Source organism: Paroedura picta, chromosome 1 (assembly GCF_049243985.1).
Source record: "Paroedura picta isolate Pp20150507F chromosome 1, Ppicta_v3.0, whole genome shotgun sequence".
Classification (NCBI taxonomy): Eukaryota; Metazoa; Chordata; class Lepidosauria; order Squamata; family Gekkonidae; genus Paroedura; species Paroedura picta.
In genome coordinates this window covers 143,229,752-143,244,452 of record NC_135369.1, presented here as the reverse complement: position 1 = coordinate 143,244,452, position 14,701 = coordinate 143,229,752, and the positions used below count along the sequence as shown (strand labels likewise).

At 39.4% G+C, this 14,701-nt stretch overlaps 1 protein-coding gene across 49 annotated transcripts in view; it reads left to right on the top strand.

Moving 5' to 3' along the window:
* Positions 1-14,701, top strand: part of RIMS1 (regulating synaptic membrane exocytosis 1) — a 354,394-nt gene that overhangs the window by 216,316 nt on the left and 123,377 nt on the right. For 36 of the 49 annotated variants that reach the window (XR_013226078.1, XM_077307073.1, XM_077306856.1 and 33 more), the window contains 8 exons: positions 65-111; positions 1,218-1,330; positions 2,568-2,698; positions 4,650-4,821; positions 4,933-5,089; positions 7,955-8,026; positions 10,472-10,628; positions 14,218-14,343. Coding sequence is in view for 48 of the 49 variants with exons in the window: in XM_077307073.1 (XP_077163188.1) it covers positions 65-111; positions 1,218-1,330; positions 2,568-2,698; positions 4,650-4,821; positions 4,933-5,089; positions 7,955-8,026; positions 10,472-10,628; positions 14,218-14,343 (975 nt within the window). In the remaining variant the exon portion in view is untranslated. The remainder of the gene's footprint in view (positions 1-64; positions 112-1,217; positions 1,331-2,567; positions 2,699-4,649; positions 4,822-4,932; positions 5,090-7,954; positions 8,027-10,471; positions 10,629-14,217; positions 14,344-14,701) is intronic. The other 13 variants (XM_077306836.1, XM_077307133.1, XM_077306941.1 and 10 more) reach the window with 2 other exon arrangements.

Below are 14,701 nucleotides of genomic sequence, written 5' to 3'. Positions count from 1 at the left end.
TCTGACGTTCTATAGAGAAGCAGTTCAGGATTTTCTCATTGTTCTCTATATATGTACCTTTTAGTGACATTCCAAGGATTCCCGAGACGTCTCATCCTCCACTGGAGTCTAGTGAGTATTTACTTAATTCCTGTCTGCAGTTGACTCAAAACAATACTCTGTCCCTATGTGTTCATTCAGTAAAACTAGATATAACTGGTATGAACCCTTATGAATGCAGGAGAGTAGTTAGCACTGTTTTTGTATATAACTGCTTTTAACATAGTGTGTGAAAGCCTCATAACTTTGATACTATCCGTTGTTGATTCATACCACTAGAAGCTGTCTGGGTGACATGCAACAGCACCCATTGAAGTTAATACAGCAGTGAACAACAGTAGTGAATTATGCAAAACATGGCATTTGAAATATATAGCATTTGGTGACACCACAGTTTACCACTTCCTGGATCATCCCACATTTCAAAGGAATTCTTGGAACTAATACAATGTGATCCCACCACTAGATTGTGACATGCCTGCAAACTAAATCTTAAACATTCCCCAAAATTACTGGCTGCTTTGACCTGGGACCATCCATATCTAACAAAGATGCTGTACCGCTGAGCCCCAGTCCCTCCCCAAACAATAATAAAAGAAATCATAGTTTCCCACCTGCAATAGAGTTTATTCTTGGAGGAAGTAACTCTCTTCCTCTACCTTTTTCAGTGGTAATTTGAATACAGTGTAATGACATTGAAAATGGACGTAGAGAGTAACACGCTTCCTGAGCCATTCTTTGCTTGATTTCCTTTATTTTTCCTTCTGTTCAAAATCAAATATTTTGTTGAAAATTAAAATATATTTAGAATATTTGAGAATGTAATGTGAACATTTAGATTTTTGAAATGTTTTAATTTTCTCCCTCCTATCCTCCTATTATTGTTCCTGTCTTCCATGTAAAATTTTTTTTGCAGCTATGGAAAATAGGATAAAAAGGGAAGGTACTATGTTTCTTTTTCATGTCAGTAGTAGTAGTAGTAGTAGTAGTAGTAGTAGTAGTAGTAATCAATAGGTAAGACAGTCTAGTTTCCTTTATAATGTTCATGGTGAAATAATTGGTTGATGTGTTTGAGTGGTTGGTTCAGTGGCCATCAAGTGAATAAAGTGACAGTGGTAGTATACAATGGGTTGTGATATATCCAGCTTTAAATATCTGGCTTTCCACCATCTTTACAGGTTCTAGCTCCTTTGAATCTCAAAAAATGGAACGGCCGTCAATTTCTGTTATTTCCCCTACTAGCCCTGGAGCTTTAAAAGATGCACCACAAGTCCTACCTGGTCAACTTTCTGTAAGTGCAGAGGATACATATTTTATCTGCTTCCAGGCTTTTTTGTTTATAGTTCTGGAAGGGGTTGTTATGTGTATGGACCCTAAAACCATGGCAGTTGTTTATTTTCACATGTGAGAGTGCAGTAAAATGCACCAGAGAGTGCCAGGATAAATGGGAACAGAGTTTCTGCTGGAGAGAACCCATTTGGATCAAATGCCAAACAGAGGAGATTGTGTTGTATTTTTGAGTTGACAATAGGGTTGTCAAGTCCATGGGTAATGCCAGCATCTCTCTCTCTCTCTCTCTCTCTCTCTCTCTCTCTCTCTCTCTCTCTCTCTCTCTCTCTCTCTCTCTCTCTCTCTCTCTCTCTCTCTCTCTCTCTCTCTCGTGTGTGTGTGTGTGTGGGAGAGAGAAGGAGAGGACAGAGAGAGATCAAATCTCAAAGTAAACAGCAGAGCAAGGCTCTCTTGATATAAAGCATGTTTATCAGAAGAATCCTCCCCCCTCTGAAGAACTTTAGGTGCACATAGAAGTTTATATCTTAACCAGTGGCCCTATAATAATTGTGAAAAGCTCTGATGGGTGGAGTGTGTCCCGGGCCCAGAGTATCTGGATTCCATTTTACTGGCTGCACCCTGAATTAAAACTTAATTAAAGGTGCCATGGACAGGATTCCAGCTTGTTCTTTCTAATCCACACATTCTCTCTCCAAAGGAGGAGAGGAGACCTCATCCAATTGAGGGAAGGGAGCCTTGGCTTTGTATCTCGTATGCACAACCCTACAAAAGCAAGTGTGGCAGCATCCCTAGAGGAGGTTAGCAAAGAGCAATTGAGGAACTTGGCAAAAGTGAGCCTGGGGAGGAATTTCCCCCTGGTTTCTTAAAACCCTGAACCACGGGGAGACATGCAAAACTGGGGAATCCCTAGCTCTCAACTGGGGAATAGCAACCCTAGCTGACATACATGCAACTTAAACTATATGCACAAAATATTTCCATTCACATTTTATAGACAATATTCGCATTTTGTAACCATGTTCATTAATGACTAAATATCTTGTGTGGAAGGATGGAATTTTCATTTTGGCAGAGTATTTCATGATGAGGCATAAGTGGAAAGGGGCATTTAAATGTAACTTTTTTGCTTTCTTAAAATGAACATTGTTTTTATCCCAAATCTGCAGGATAGAATACGTTATTAATCCAAATAAATTCATGTCCATTATTCATACACAGTTATTTATAATTTACGATAGGTTAAGCTATGGTATGACAAAGTGGGACATCAGTTAATAGTGAATGTTCTTCAAGCAACAGATCTGCCACCTAGAATAGATGGACGACCAAGGAATCCTTATGTGAAAATGTATTTCCTTCCTGATAGAAGGTAATATTTCAGATGAGATGTATTCCTTACTGAGTGAGCAAAGTGAATGCCCTATTAGATTTTTACTTCTTTATGTATATAAGAACCTTTGGTTGCACATGAGCCATAAAAATAGTCATGAATATACTGGTAATTAGGTAATGTCCTCTAGCTCAGGGGTAGTCAACCTGTGGTCCTCCAGATATTCATGGACTACAATTCCCATGAGCCCCTGCCAGCAAACGCTGGCAGGAGCTCATGGGAATTGTAGTCCATGGAAATCTGGAGGACGACAGGTTGACTACCCCTGCTCTAGCTTACTCATGTGTGTTGTTGAAATCACCAAGTGAGACTCAAATGAACAGAATTTATTTCTGAATCAAGGTGTGTAGGGGGGGCAAGAATTGAAATTGTATCTGTCCCATAGTATTGAAAATTACTGCATATCTGGACAATAATTCCAGTGGTGTAATTGTGTTAATTTGATTTTTTTTAAATATAAACAAGAGGTCTTTTGGCTTCTTAGACTACCAAATTTTATCCCATCATAAACTTTCACAGACTTGAGCCCACTTCTTCATATAGAATAAGTGGAACATTGTTATGTGATCATGTTATGTAGAAGACATGGATAAAATAACAAATTGCAGGATCAAGGGGCTACAGAATGCAAGAAATACAGGGTGAAACATAAGTATGTAAAACATATCTAATAAAGAAAAATACAAGACTATTTACTAGTCACAGAAAACTAGTTAATGCCTGTAGTTGCTGAAGTGACCCAATAATTATGGACCTTTTTGTGATATCTTTCCTTCCCACATTATCTTCTTTTACTTCCTAATACTCTTTGTCTTTATGAGACCATTTTTAGCCCACCCTTTCTTCAAAGGGCCCAAGATGATGAACTTAGTTTTCTCCATCCTTTTTTATCATCACAAACCTGGAAAGAGCCAGCTTGGTGTAGCGGTTAGGAGTGTGGACTTCGAATCTGGCGAGCTGGGTTTGATTCTGCGCTCCCCCACATGCAGCCAGCTGGGTGACCTTGGGCTCGCCACAGCACTGATAAAGCTGTTCTGACTGAGCTGTAATGTCAGAGCTCTCTCAGCCTCACCCACCTCACAGGGTGTCAGTTGTGGGGAGAGGAAAGGGAAGGAGAATGTAAGCCACTTTGAGATCCCTTCAGGCATATAAGAACCAACTCTTCTTCTTCTAAAGTGAGTAAAGCTGAGAGACAATGACGGGCCCATAGTCAAGAAAGGATTTGAGCCCATGTTTCCTTGCTCTAAATTGACTACTTCAATGACTGCACTGCACTTACCAGCTCTCTTCCCATGCTCCTATTCTCTCCAAGTTTATGATGTTATCTTCGTGGCACCATTTCCCAGTGTTTATAGCTTTTGTATGAAGCACTTAATACTTAGGATTTTATACACTAAATTATCTGAGGATAACATCTTTCTTAATTTTTGCATTAAGAGAAGTAAGACATTTCACCTGCCAGTGAATCTTTTATAGTATTTTGTTATCCTGTATGTCCTCTTCCCACTTCGGAAGCTACCTGATTTTGGACTGGCAGCACTGCTATATGACTGAGTAGCAAGGCCACCAGTCAGCTGAGGTTTCTCCCCTCACTTTGCAGGCAGAACAAAAGCACATGAAGCTAGCATGGTCTATTCCAGTGGTCCCCAACAACATGTTCATAGTTTTCATGGTGCCCCTGCCTGGCACCCACCAAGTGGGATGGGGCCAGGTGGGGCTTTGGCCCTACAATGCTTCTGATTGGCCTCTGGAGATTTGATTAGCTGTGGAGATTTTTTAAAAATAATAATTGGCCACTTCTGCCACCACAGCACAAGGATTTTTGCTCTGCACTTGAGATCCCAGCAACACCATTAAACTTAAGGAGTGAAATTGGCAATATATAACTTGCTTTCTGCTTGTTAATTTACAGTGATATCTTCTGTTTCAGTGATAAAAGTAAAAGAAGGACCAAAACAGTAAAGAAAAGCTTAGAACCAAAATGGAACCAAGCGTTTCTTTATTCCCATGTGCACCGTAGAGATTTTAGAGAACGGATGTTAGAAATCACTGTCTGGGATCAGCCAAGAGTTCAAGAAGAAGAAAGTGACTTTCTTGGCGAGGTGATAACATGTTGAATTTGTTAAATAAATGTAGTACTCTTAAGGTATTTCAAAGGTGTTTGGTGGTCTCTTAATTTTAACCTAAGATGAACTTGGGTACATTTCCCGCAGATCCTTATTGAGCTGGAGACGGCACTTTTAGATGATGAACCACATTGGTATAAGCTGCAGACACATGATGAATCCTCACTACCTCTGCCTCAGCCATCACCTTTCATGCCAAGGAGACATGCCCATGGTGGAGAAAACTCTAGCAAAAAATTGCAAAGTAGGTTTTGAACTCCTCTTTATCCTCAGTAATAGTCTTGATATTTCTATTATAATACAAGAAAAATATAACTGAACATTTAAGCAACTGCTTCTTTTTTTAACACAAGTTGTACTTTTAAAAGACAGAGTGAGTAAATGTATGAAAACATGGGAGAAAACTGCATTTTTCACATCCTTGTCCTATGATTTTACAATTTGCATAATATTTCACTTAATTTGTACTAACTTGATTGTTAACACAGGAAAAGGTGGATGCAATTTTCGAATCATCATTTGTCATAAAGTAGTCTCACTGCATCACCTCATACTATCTTGAAAAGTATGAGCTAATGTCACTGGATCTTAGGAAGCTATCTTTAAACTGCTCAGGGAGCAGTATCATATTTAGTTAAGGCTGTTGTGGGCAGAGAGTGGGCGGGGCCACTCTGGGTGAGGGCCCAATTGGAAGGCACAAAGCGCCTTCTGATTGGGCCCTCACCTGGACAGGCCAGCTCTGCCCCCCCTCCACAGGGAGCGTTGTGGGCTGCCGCCATCACTTCACTCTTGGCCGCTCGCAGAGAAGGACATCAGGTTAGTGGCGTGCACCTCCCTGGGACCTACAGGCCCGGGCCCGGGGAATGGCTTCCCCGGGGCCACAGAGAAGCCGCGGTCTCGGTGGGCGGAGGGGGGCTGGGGAGCGCACCTGCCACCTCGCAGAGAAGGCGGATGTGCTCCGTAGGCCCCAGGCCAGCCACGGTCTTGGTGGAGGGGGAGGGGCCAGGGATGGTCTCCCCACGGCTGCTAAGCACACCTGCAGCCTCCCTGGGGCACTGGGTGTGCTCGGCGCTGGGGGGGGGGCTTTCAAAGCCTATTATTACAAATGGGCTTTGAAGCTAGTCTTATAATAAAACAGTAATTGATACATCTAGGTTCATATTGTCAACTGTGATTGTCAGTGGCTTTTCAGGAACTTCAGCAGACACAAGCGTATCTCAACTACAGACTGTTTAATTAGCACTAGCATTCTCATTAATGGCATTTTCCTCCAGCACTGATCAGAGAAGTGGTGGGAAAGAGGAGCTGAGCACGGGAATTCCCCTTCCCCAAGGGCATGGGGATTTCTCAAAAGCCTATTAAGTGATGATATTTTATATTTAAGGAATCTACCTAAACTTTAGCTTATACCTGTTGCAAGATCTTTGCAGACTTTGATTATACTCAGACATGTTCAGGGATTATACACTGTCTTTGTTTCCAAGGCCCAGGAGCTTCCTTGTTGACTTGAGAAGTCTGCATATTTCCATGAAGGCCATAATATTTAGACTTCAGGGACTGATGTACTTCCAGTGTACAAGATTGGATTATAAAGGACAAATTTTAAGAGCATAGTCAAAAGTCCAGTAAAAAATGGAGGTGCTTTTCCAATAAATGTAAAAGTGAAGATGAAAATCAGCGTTGTGCAGGGCCTGCAAAATGAAGCTCTTCCACCAGGTGTTTGGTTGAGGCTGGGCTAGTAAGAACAGCTCCCTCCCCATATATAGGCCTGTTTGGCCAGTTATCATCAGTAATCATCTCCTGGTTGGTCGTTGACTTTGTGAATGGGTATTGGGGTGGGAGTGGGGATGTCAGATTGAGTTTTGTCACCATCCAGTTTGTTGTATGTATTGTTTTATATGAAGGTTTTAGACTTTTTAGACTTTTATGTAAATCACTACGAGCCAACTAGAACCAGGAGGGGTGGTAAACAAATACAAATATATTTTTTCTAAAATAAAAGAATCAGGTAAGTTTTATTTAATGGATTCATTTGTTACTCTCCTATTCACACAATACTTTCTACTGGATCTGTTTAAATGCTCAGCTGGCAGTGATCAAGTTTACAGTAACTGAATGATGCAAAGTATGTACAGATGTGAGCCAATGGAATTACAGTACAAAAAAAGAAAGGTTCACAATGAACAATCAACAGACGAGAACCTTAGAAAGGTTACCTGTTCTCTTCTGTTGATTGTTCAGATGTGAGCCAAGACAAATATTCAGATATTCAAATCTTGGAGTCGCTGCACACACTCAGTCACTTGGACCAATTATGCACAGCAGTGGCCACACTGGGCCGCTGTCAATGCTTTGCGGTGGAGTAGCACACTCTGCCATTTCTTGTGTCCCCACAGGAGACACATTTCATCAGAGACCGCAAAGCGGGCCAGAGCCATGAGGGGGCTGGGCCAATGTCATGCATAAATGGGAATTAGCCCCGTTGCCATGTAAGTGCTGGCCTAGCCTTTCCTGCCCGTGCATAATCAGTCTTGGAGAACTGGAAGTAACATGGTAGGGCTGTGTTGATACTGTACCAGTGGTTTCCCCTCTGGTGGCCCAATAGTGTAATATTTATGTGACTCTGATTGAGACAAAAGGGGAAGTGGGATGGTGCAGCCACCAATGTATGTACCATTCTAAAAAATTGTTAACAGTGTCTGATGAAAATAGCCAGCTCCAATCCTGTGCCTCTTTCTGTTCTAATTAGAAAACAATTTTCCTGGCAAGCTGGGCAGATCCCACATACTATGCCCATCATCTGTGCCCAAATCTTCCTTTTGTCTCAGCAGCTATGTTAATGTTTGCCCTTCTGTAACTAATGTCCTTCTACAGGGTCAGGCTGGCTGTTAATTTGAGCAGTAAGTATGTGAAGGGCTGAGGCCATAATCAAAGTGTTTCCCTTTCCGAGCCCTTCTACAATTGTCTTTATTATCATCTTGTATTATCCATTTGAATGCAATCTCATATTTGGATCTCCAGAGTAACTGGGATTTTTTATTGAAACATATTTTACCCTTTTACAAAAGAACCAAGTATACAGGTATCTATTTGCCTTACTGTTGCACAGGATCTCAGCGAATCAGTGATAGTGACATCTCAGATTATGATGTTGATGATGGTATTGGAGTAGTTCCTTCAGGTGCGTGTGTGAAGAGCATGGTCCTGCACTTTCTTTTGCTTCCCCCTCCTTATCACAGTTGGGATTTTCCCAGTTTTTGAGGGAATGGATTAAGAGATTATTGTTTTCTAGAAAATAATTGGCTTTACTATTCCATGGTGACCCTTTATTAAATTTGCAGTGTTTAATATTTCTGTTACACAGCAAATATTTTTTGGATGCCCACTGAGTAAAGGCTGCTTTCTAAAATTACTTAGCAATGGTTCTATATGTAAAAGAAAATGCAAACTGTTAAGAGTAATTCTGAAATAGAATGTAAATGTTTTGTTTCCTTTCAGTTTGCTAGCTCTGGCTTACAATTGTGACAGGTTCTCCATGGAATATTTTGAAAATGCATGACTGTATATAACGTGCATGAAGCATGGGCTATAGCTTTTTATAGTTCTCATAAGCATTCATAAGCTATCACTATCCAAAATTTGTACAAACAAAGATATTTTCAGTTTACACCAGGGAGAAAAATGTCATACTGCTAGGTAGCTCTAGAGCAGCAAAGCAGTGGAAGTTTTTTTCTTTTTTTGTTGTTTTGGTTTGTTTTTTTGTTTTTTTACTGTAGCTGATAATCTGTCTGGATAAGAAAATCAGGATAAAATATGTTGGCTGCTCTTGGATATTAATAAATGAAATGATGATAATAGAAATATGAAATGGAAATGCAGCTTACGTTTTTGGCCAGCTGATCAGCTTCAGTAAAAATTTCCCAACTACTTTCAGTCCCTCTCTCTCTCTACCCACCTGTAGCAATTCATCTATCACTAAAGTGAACAAACAAGGCATTTCTGTAATGTTATAGAACTTACTAAACACATTAAAAATATTAGGAAAGTAATTTTAATTAATGTGCCGTTGAAATCAGTGGGCTTAGTTTGAGTAACTGAACAGGATACTGCTATAATTTCAAATAGGACAGATTTAGCTGTTCATGACACTTTGTCCTTCTTTCTGACACATTACTTGAAAATAATTACCTAAAGAAGCCCATTAGCTACAGTGATGCACCCAAGTGACTTTAGTAGTGCTCTGCTATGTGGTTTACCTCAGTTGTTTTCAGCATTCCTGAAAGTATTAATACCCTCAGATACAACACAGTTTTAACGAAGCCAGATACTTCTGTACTTTCTGTATTTGTGTGTGATGTATGTGTGTGAAGACTTGGCCATCTCTAGGATTAAGGAGGATTCAGTTTAATATCAAAGTAATTAAAACTAAGAATCCCCTCCCTTCATCATTCTAAACTTCTCTACATGTGCCACAGCCCATTTTCCATTCCACAAAGCAGCCACACAAGATTTATGAAACGCATGCAATGTGCTTGAGATATATATATATATTTTGAGAATGGTTCCCTCATTCCCTGCTGTGGAACTCAAAGAAATGTTAAGGATCATTAATGTTCAGTCCATGTAGATGTTACAGGGCTGATTTAGGGATCTGATCTGCAGCTTGCTCATGGTATAACCTGGTCTGAGGCAATTCAAGCATATTTATCCTTAAGACTTCATTTAATATTTCTGTCCTTTTCCTCCTGTTGTGGGAGACTGACTGTTGGTGTCTTTTTGCCTCCTCCTGAAAGATTTTCTATGCAATTCAGCAGCTCATCAATACATTATTTGCACAGAAGTTTTTCTTATGAGAGACAGAATGTTATAATGTTTCCAGCATTAAAACATGGGTGGTTAAAGGTGCTACTGATTAAACAGAAAGTCACTTCAGTGCTTAGCTTATGTAAAAACTTGTGGTCTTGATGGCGTTTTGGTATCTTGCTCTTTTACTTGGTTCTTTCTACCCTCCAACTTGTTTTGCGGTGATAGGGTTCTTTGGCTAACAACTGTTAGTAGCTGTGTTCAATTAAACAAATTATCTGGGTAGTTTTATGATGGAGCCACATTGAATCAAATTCTCTATCTCATATTCATGTCAGCAGTTCATTTAAATGAAACTGAAATACAGGCTTCAAATCTAAAGCAATTTCCTGATTAGCAATCACATTGGTTGCAAGAATCATAGTAATAACCTTGTTTCAATGTTGCAGCCTCAGATTTCATTTAAAAATGCAGAAGAGTTGAAAAAGTGACCCAAGTGGCAAATAATATCTAACTCTTTAGGTATTATATCTGCCCCTGTTCACTTTTTTCTCTTTGGAATTGTTGCAGTCTTGCACGTAAATTCTCCTGTTTTTGTATGTTTGTCCCTTTTTCCCCCCACCCGCCCTTTTATATATGCATTATGTTTAAGATTATGCTAATTGTTAGCCCTCACTGCATGACATTTTGAGATTTTCAGTAGTTAAATAGCTAGCTGAAAATCTTGCAATCTGAGAGATACTTTCTTTAAAAAATTAGTCCAAATATGAATAGTTTGCCATTTCTGTCCAAAACTAACTTCGTTTTGTTGTACTCTTACCAGTAGGCTATAGGTCTGGCACTAGAGAAAGTAAATCTACAACGTTAACTGTGCCAGAACAGCAAAGAGCAACCCATCATCGTTCACGATCTGTATCTCCTCACCGTGGTGACGATCAGGGCAGGACCCGTTCTCGTTTACCAAATGTGCCATTACAGAGGTAGGCTTCACCATGTAGCTGCTTTTATCATCGAAACACGGTGCATTTTCAAATCCCACTGAAATCAGTGGGAGTGTTAAATGTGCTTTTAATTCTGCCCCATGAACACCAAAGGCAACTTACAGTGGCATCCTAAACAGGGGTATATCCTTCTAGGTTCATTGACTTCAGTGGACCTCAAAGGGTATCGCTGTGTTTAAGTATTTACTGACAGACATGCTTGACTTTGGATGGATCATACTGGTTTACCACAAAGGTATGAAAGTGATGTTACTTTTGAGAAGTCTGCATGCCATGGCAGATGCCTTTGTGTAGAGCAACATAGCATACAGGGGGGGGGGGAAACACATGACTTTATTGTGATCCTATTGGAAGGGAGTTTTCAGTGTTGTGAGTTTCTTAACATACAAACAGACTGAATTGCTGCTCTACTGTGATAGATTATTATAATATCAAGGAGTAAATTAATATTTCACACACACATGGTGCAACCCATCCCCACCACCACCCCATTTTCATGGTGCAATGAAGATCCTTTACAGGGCAGGACAGAGCACATTCTAAGATCCTTAGTTTCATCATGTGTAAATGGAGAAGTAGGACAGAGAAGATATGATGCTGAAAGTTTTCAAATGTTTATTATGAAGGGAGGAAAACTGAGTTGTTTGGTTTATAACCCGTAAGGAAGATATAATAAGAATCTGGAGAGAAAGACAAGAGAGGAAGGAGACCGAGTAATTTTTCTAGTCACACTACAGGCCACATGCTGAAAAAAGAGGGCTGATGCTTGAGATTGGGCATTTGCTGTAACCTGTTATAGCCAGGGACTCAGATGTGAGAACTAATTAATCCACTCAATAGGCCATAAATCAGGCAGACCTTTCCCCAAGAAGTCTTGCTTTTAGAAAAGCAAGCTGCTTTCATGGACTGCTGTTCATTTTCTGCCTCCTGTCCCCTGTGTGTATGTATTTTGTTACCAGCTGTGGTTATATTCTCATTGGCATGCTTTTTATGCATTCTCTTTGGCAGAACTTCATGAAGATTTGGGGGGATTCCTTGGAAGGAGACACAGTGCTTATGGGAAACTCAAAAACTAGAATCACTTAAAAAAAAGATTTATGCTAAGCCAAGAGTCTTGATCCTAGCCTTTGTCATCACTATCTTCCTGTTCATTCTGTGAATTGTCTCCTTTTAAATATTTTTGTGGGTAATGACTGAAGAGTCACAGAAACTATTGTGAAGTATATTTAACTTTGAAAACTTGTGCTATAGTTCTGACACCTCTTGGTTAGTTTTATATTGAATTTTAATTATATCCAATATTTTTATCTAGTACTTGTTTAAATTGCATGTTCTACTACCAATAATTTTATTTATTTGAGAAGTACTTAATATGTATTAATTTAGTTGCTACATTTTTCCTGTTTTACTGTTACAAAGAGATATTCCATATAATGAAAAAGTCCAATACCCTGTAAGTTTTCCAGGAAGTTCCTGAATAAAGTTTGCCTTAAACCAATTGTGGGCTTAGCATAGTCATTTTAGCTTCAGTATTTTAGAGTACTGATCTTTGGTTTGCAGATTAATGTGGGGTCTCTGCAATCTTCTAACAACTGCAAGGCCCCATTTAGCTGGGCTTATGGTGATATCATAACATTAGGCTGATCGCTCACCATAGAAATTCAGTCTCTTCCTGTATCAACTTTAATTGGCTCTTCTTAACATGTTGTAACACATTATATCCCTTTACTGATGTCATTGTTTTGTGTGTCCTCCTCAGTTTATTGTTGTTTATCCTATTTAATTACACTTTTGTTTATATGTACCTATGATTGGCACTTTTCATACTTCTCCAAAATGAGGTAAAAATTTTCCCACCCGAACAAAAATGTTTTTCCCTCGCTGACTAAACAGCCCAAGTAGCATGATTTCTCTGTTAGAAATTAACAAAGCTTACTATTCAACCCTGACGCTGGCAGAAATTTTGGTGTCTAGCTCAGCCTTGTAACTTTATGGGAAGCTGTAAGAATCCTATTTCCTAAAACCTTTTCAGGATGGCACAGAGATGATGATAAATATTTTATTTAACTTAGACCTATATAGTTAAAATCAGTTGTTACACAGTTGGTAATTCTTGTATACAAGCTTTGGAGTAGTTTAAAAGCTTTTCTTTAGTTTCTGAGTTCTCTTTACATTGACCGTTTATGCACTGGAGGTTTCATGCCGGGCTGCAGGCTGGAGTTTTAGTCATGGCAGGTTGCTCCGAGTCCTCCTGAACCCACATGGGGAAGCATTTGGCCTGGTGCACCTTATCCACCCCCTATCTGTGCTCCTGATAGAGGGGTGGGCCAGTGAAGTTCCCAGTGAATAAACAGTCATTGAGATGCTTTTGTTCCTGTGTTTATCCAAACACTTTTTCTTTCCTTTGAACTCCTCTGGGATTCCTTAAACACTGGTATCCTTTTTTTTTTTTTAATGCCACAAGCTTCTTTCCTTAGAAACCAGTCCAAAGAAACCCTCAGCTAATTCCCACCTTTTTACTGGGCAGGGATCCTTATTCTCTCCCTGGAAGATTTGTCTCCTTTCCTTCGGCTTATTTGGGAGTCTTACAGCCACTACCAAAATCTCTCTGCAAAACATCAATCCTGGATCTCTGAATTGTGTAGATCTGCTTTCAGCCTTTTAGTCAAGACTGTTTTTTCTGACTAAATTTTCCCCAGAGTTGTTTCTCTGCTAAGGCACAGATAGTTCTCTTGAGGCAGGTTTCTGTCAGAATCTCTATTCCCTCAGTATACAGTATCATAAAACATCTCTTCCAGTTGTTTCTGGCCAATCAGAGTGCTTGTAGCAGCCTGTCACCTAAGGTGTCTCCTTCAGTGAAGAATTAACCCTTCATTTACTGGTGTCCTGATAATCCATCATTTTGAGCCTGGCTTTTAAAATACTGTCCATTGCAGTACCCCATGTTAGAGAAGCTGGAACCTCTGAACTCTGTCATCATCACCATCATCCATTATGTGTAACAACCTAATCTGTTTTAGTCCCTTATTAAGAGAATCACAGCTGTCTCTGTCCTCAATTCTTCCGTTCGCCACTCCTCTCCTTTGGTAATTTTCCCTATAAAAATGTGGAATGTGATTTCTTCATCATAGCACCTGAAGAAGTGAGCTATGACTCCTAAAAGTTCATGCTAGATTAAATGTTCTTAGTCTGTAAAATATCAGAGGATTTTTAATTATTATAGATGCAACCAAATGCACACTTTGCTTTCAATATAACAATAAAAAGCTTTCCTGTACCTCGGTATAGTTTGCTTAGTTATCCAGTTGATTTCTTAGTACAACTATTTTAAATATCATTATAGATTACTGTAACCAAAAGTAGGCAAGTATCTAATTGTAGCTCCCAGTTCTTTTGAACAGTATGGATTTTGTAATCTATTTGGATATCTCTCTATGGGAGAAGATTGTTACATCAAAATTATCTGCTGTTAGTTTGTTAAATGTCTGTGTAACCTTGATGAAACCGCAGTATTCTAGGGGAGAGAAAGCATTGATATACATCTTTGTGATTCTGTAAACACTTTCAGGAGTTTAGATGAAATTCATCAAATGAGAAGATCACGTTCTCCAACTAGACACCATGATGCCTCCCGAAGTCCAATTGATCGCAGGTCCAGAGATGTGGATAGCCTGTATTTGTCAGATCAAGAAAGGTATGTTAAGCATGTAACTTTTATAAAATACCTGTGTCATTTATGCTGATGTTTGAATATATATATTACATTCTATATATTTTATTATACCAAGAAGAATTTAAGTTTATTAAGGCTTAGATCTAATATGTGCATGAGAAGTGAAAGGTACTGTAATCTGTAATGGTAAACAGTTTATATATACATTTATATTCTGTTGCAGATACTCCCATGGCTATCAATATTATTGAATAATTATCTTTGATCAGGAGAAACATGCTTTTATCAGTATAAAAAAGCCATATTTTTTCTGTAACTGAGGTAGTACAATGTTGGCACCTGTACTTGTCTGGGACAATGAGCCATCTTAAGCCAGATG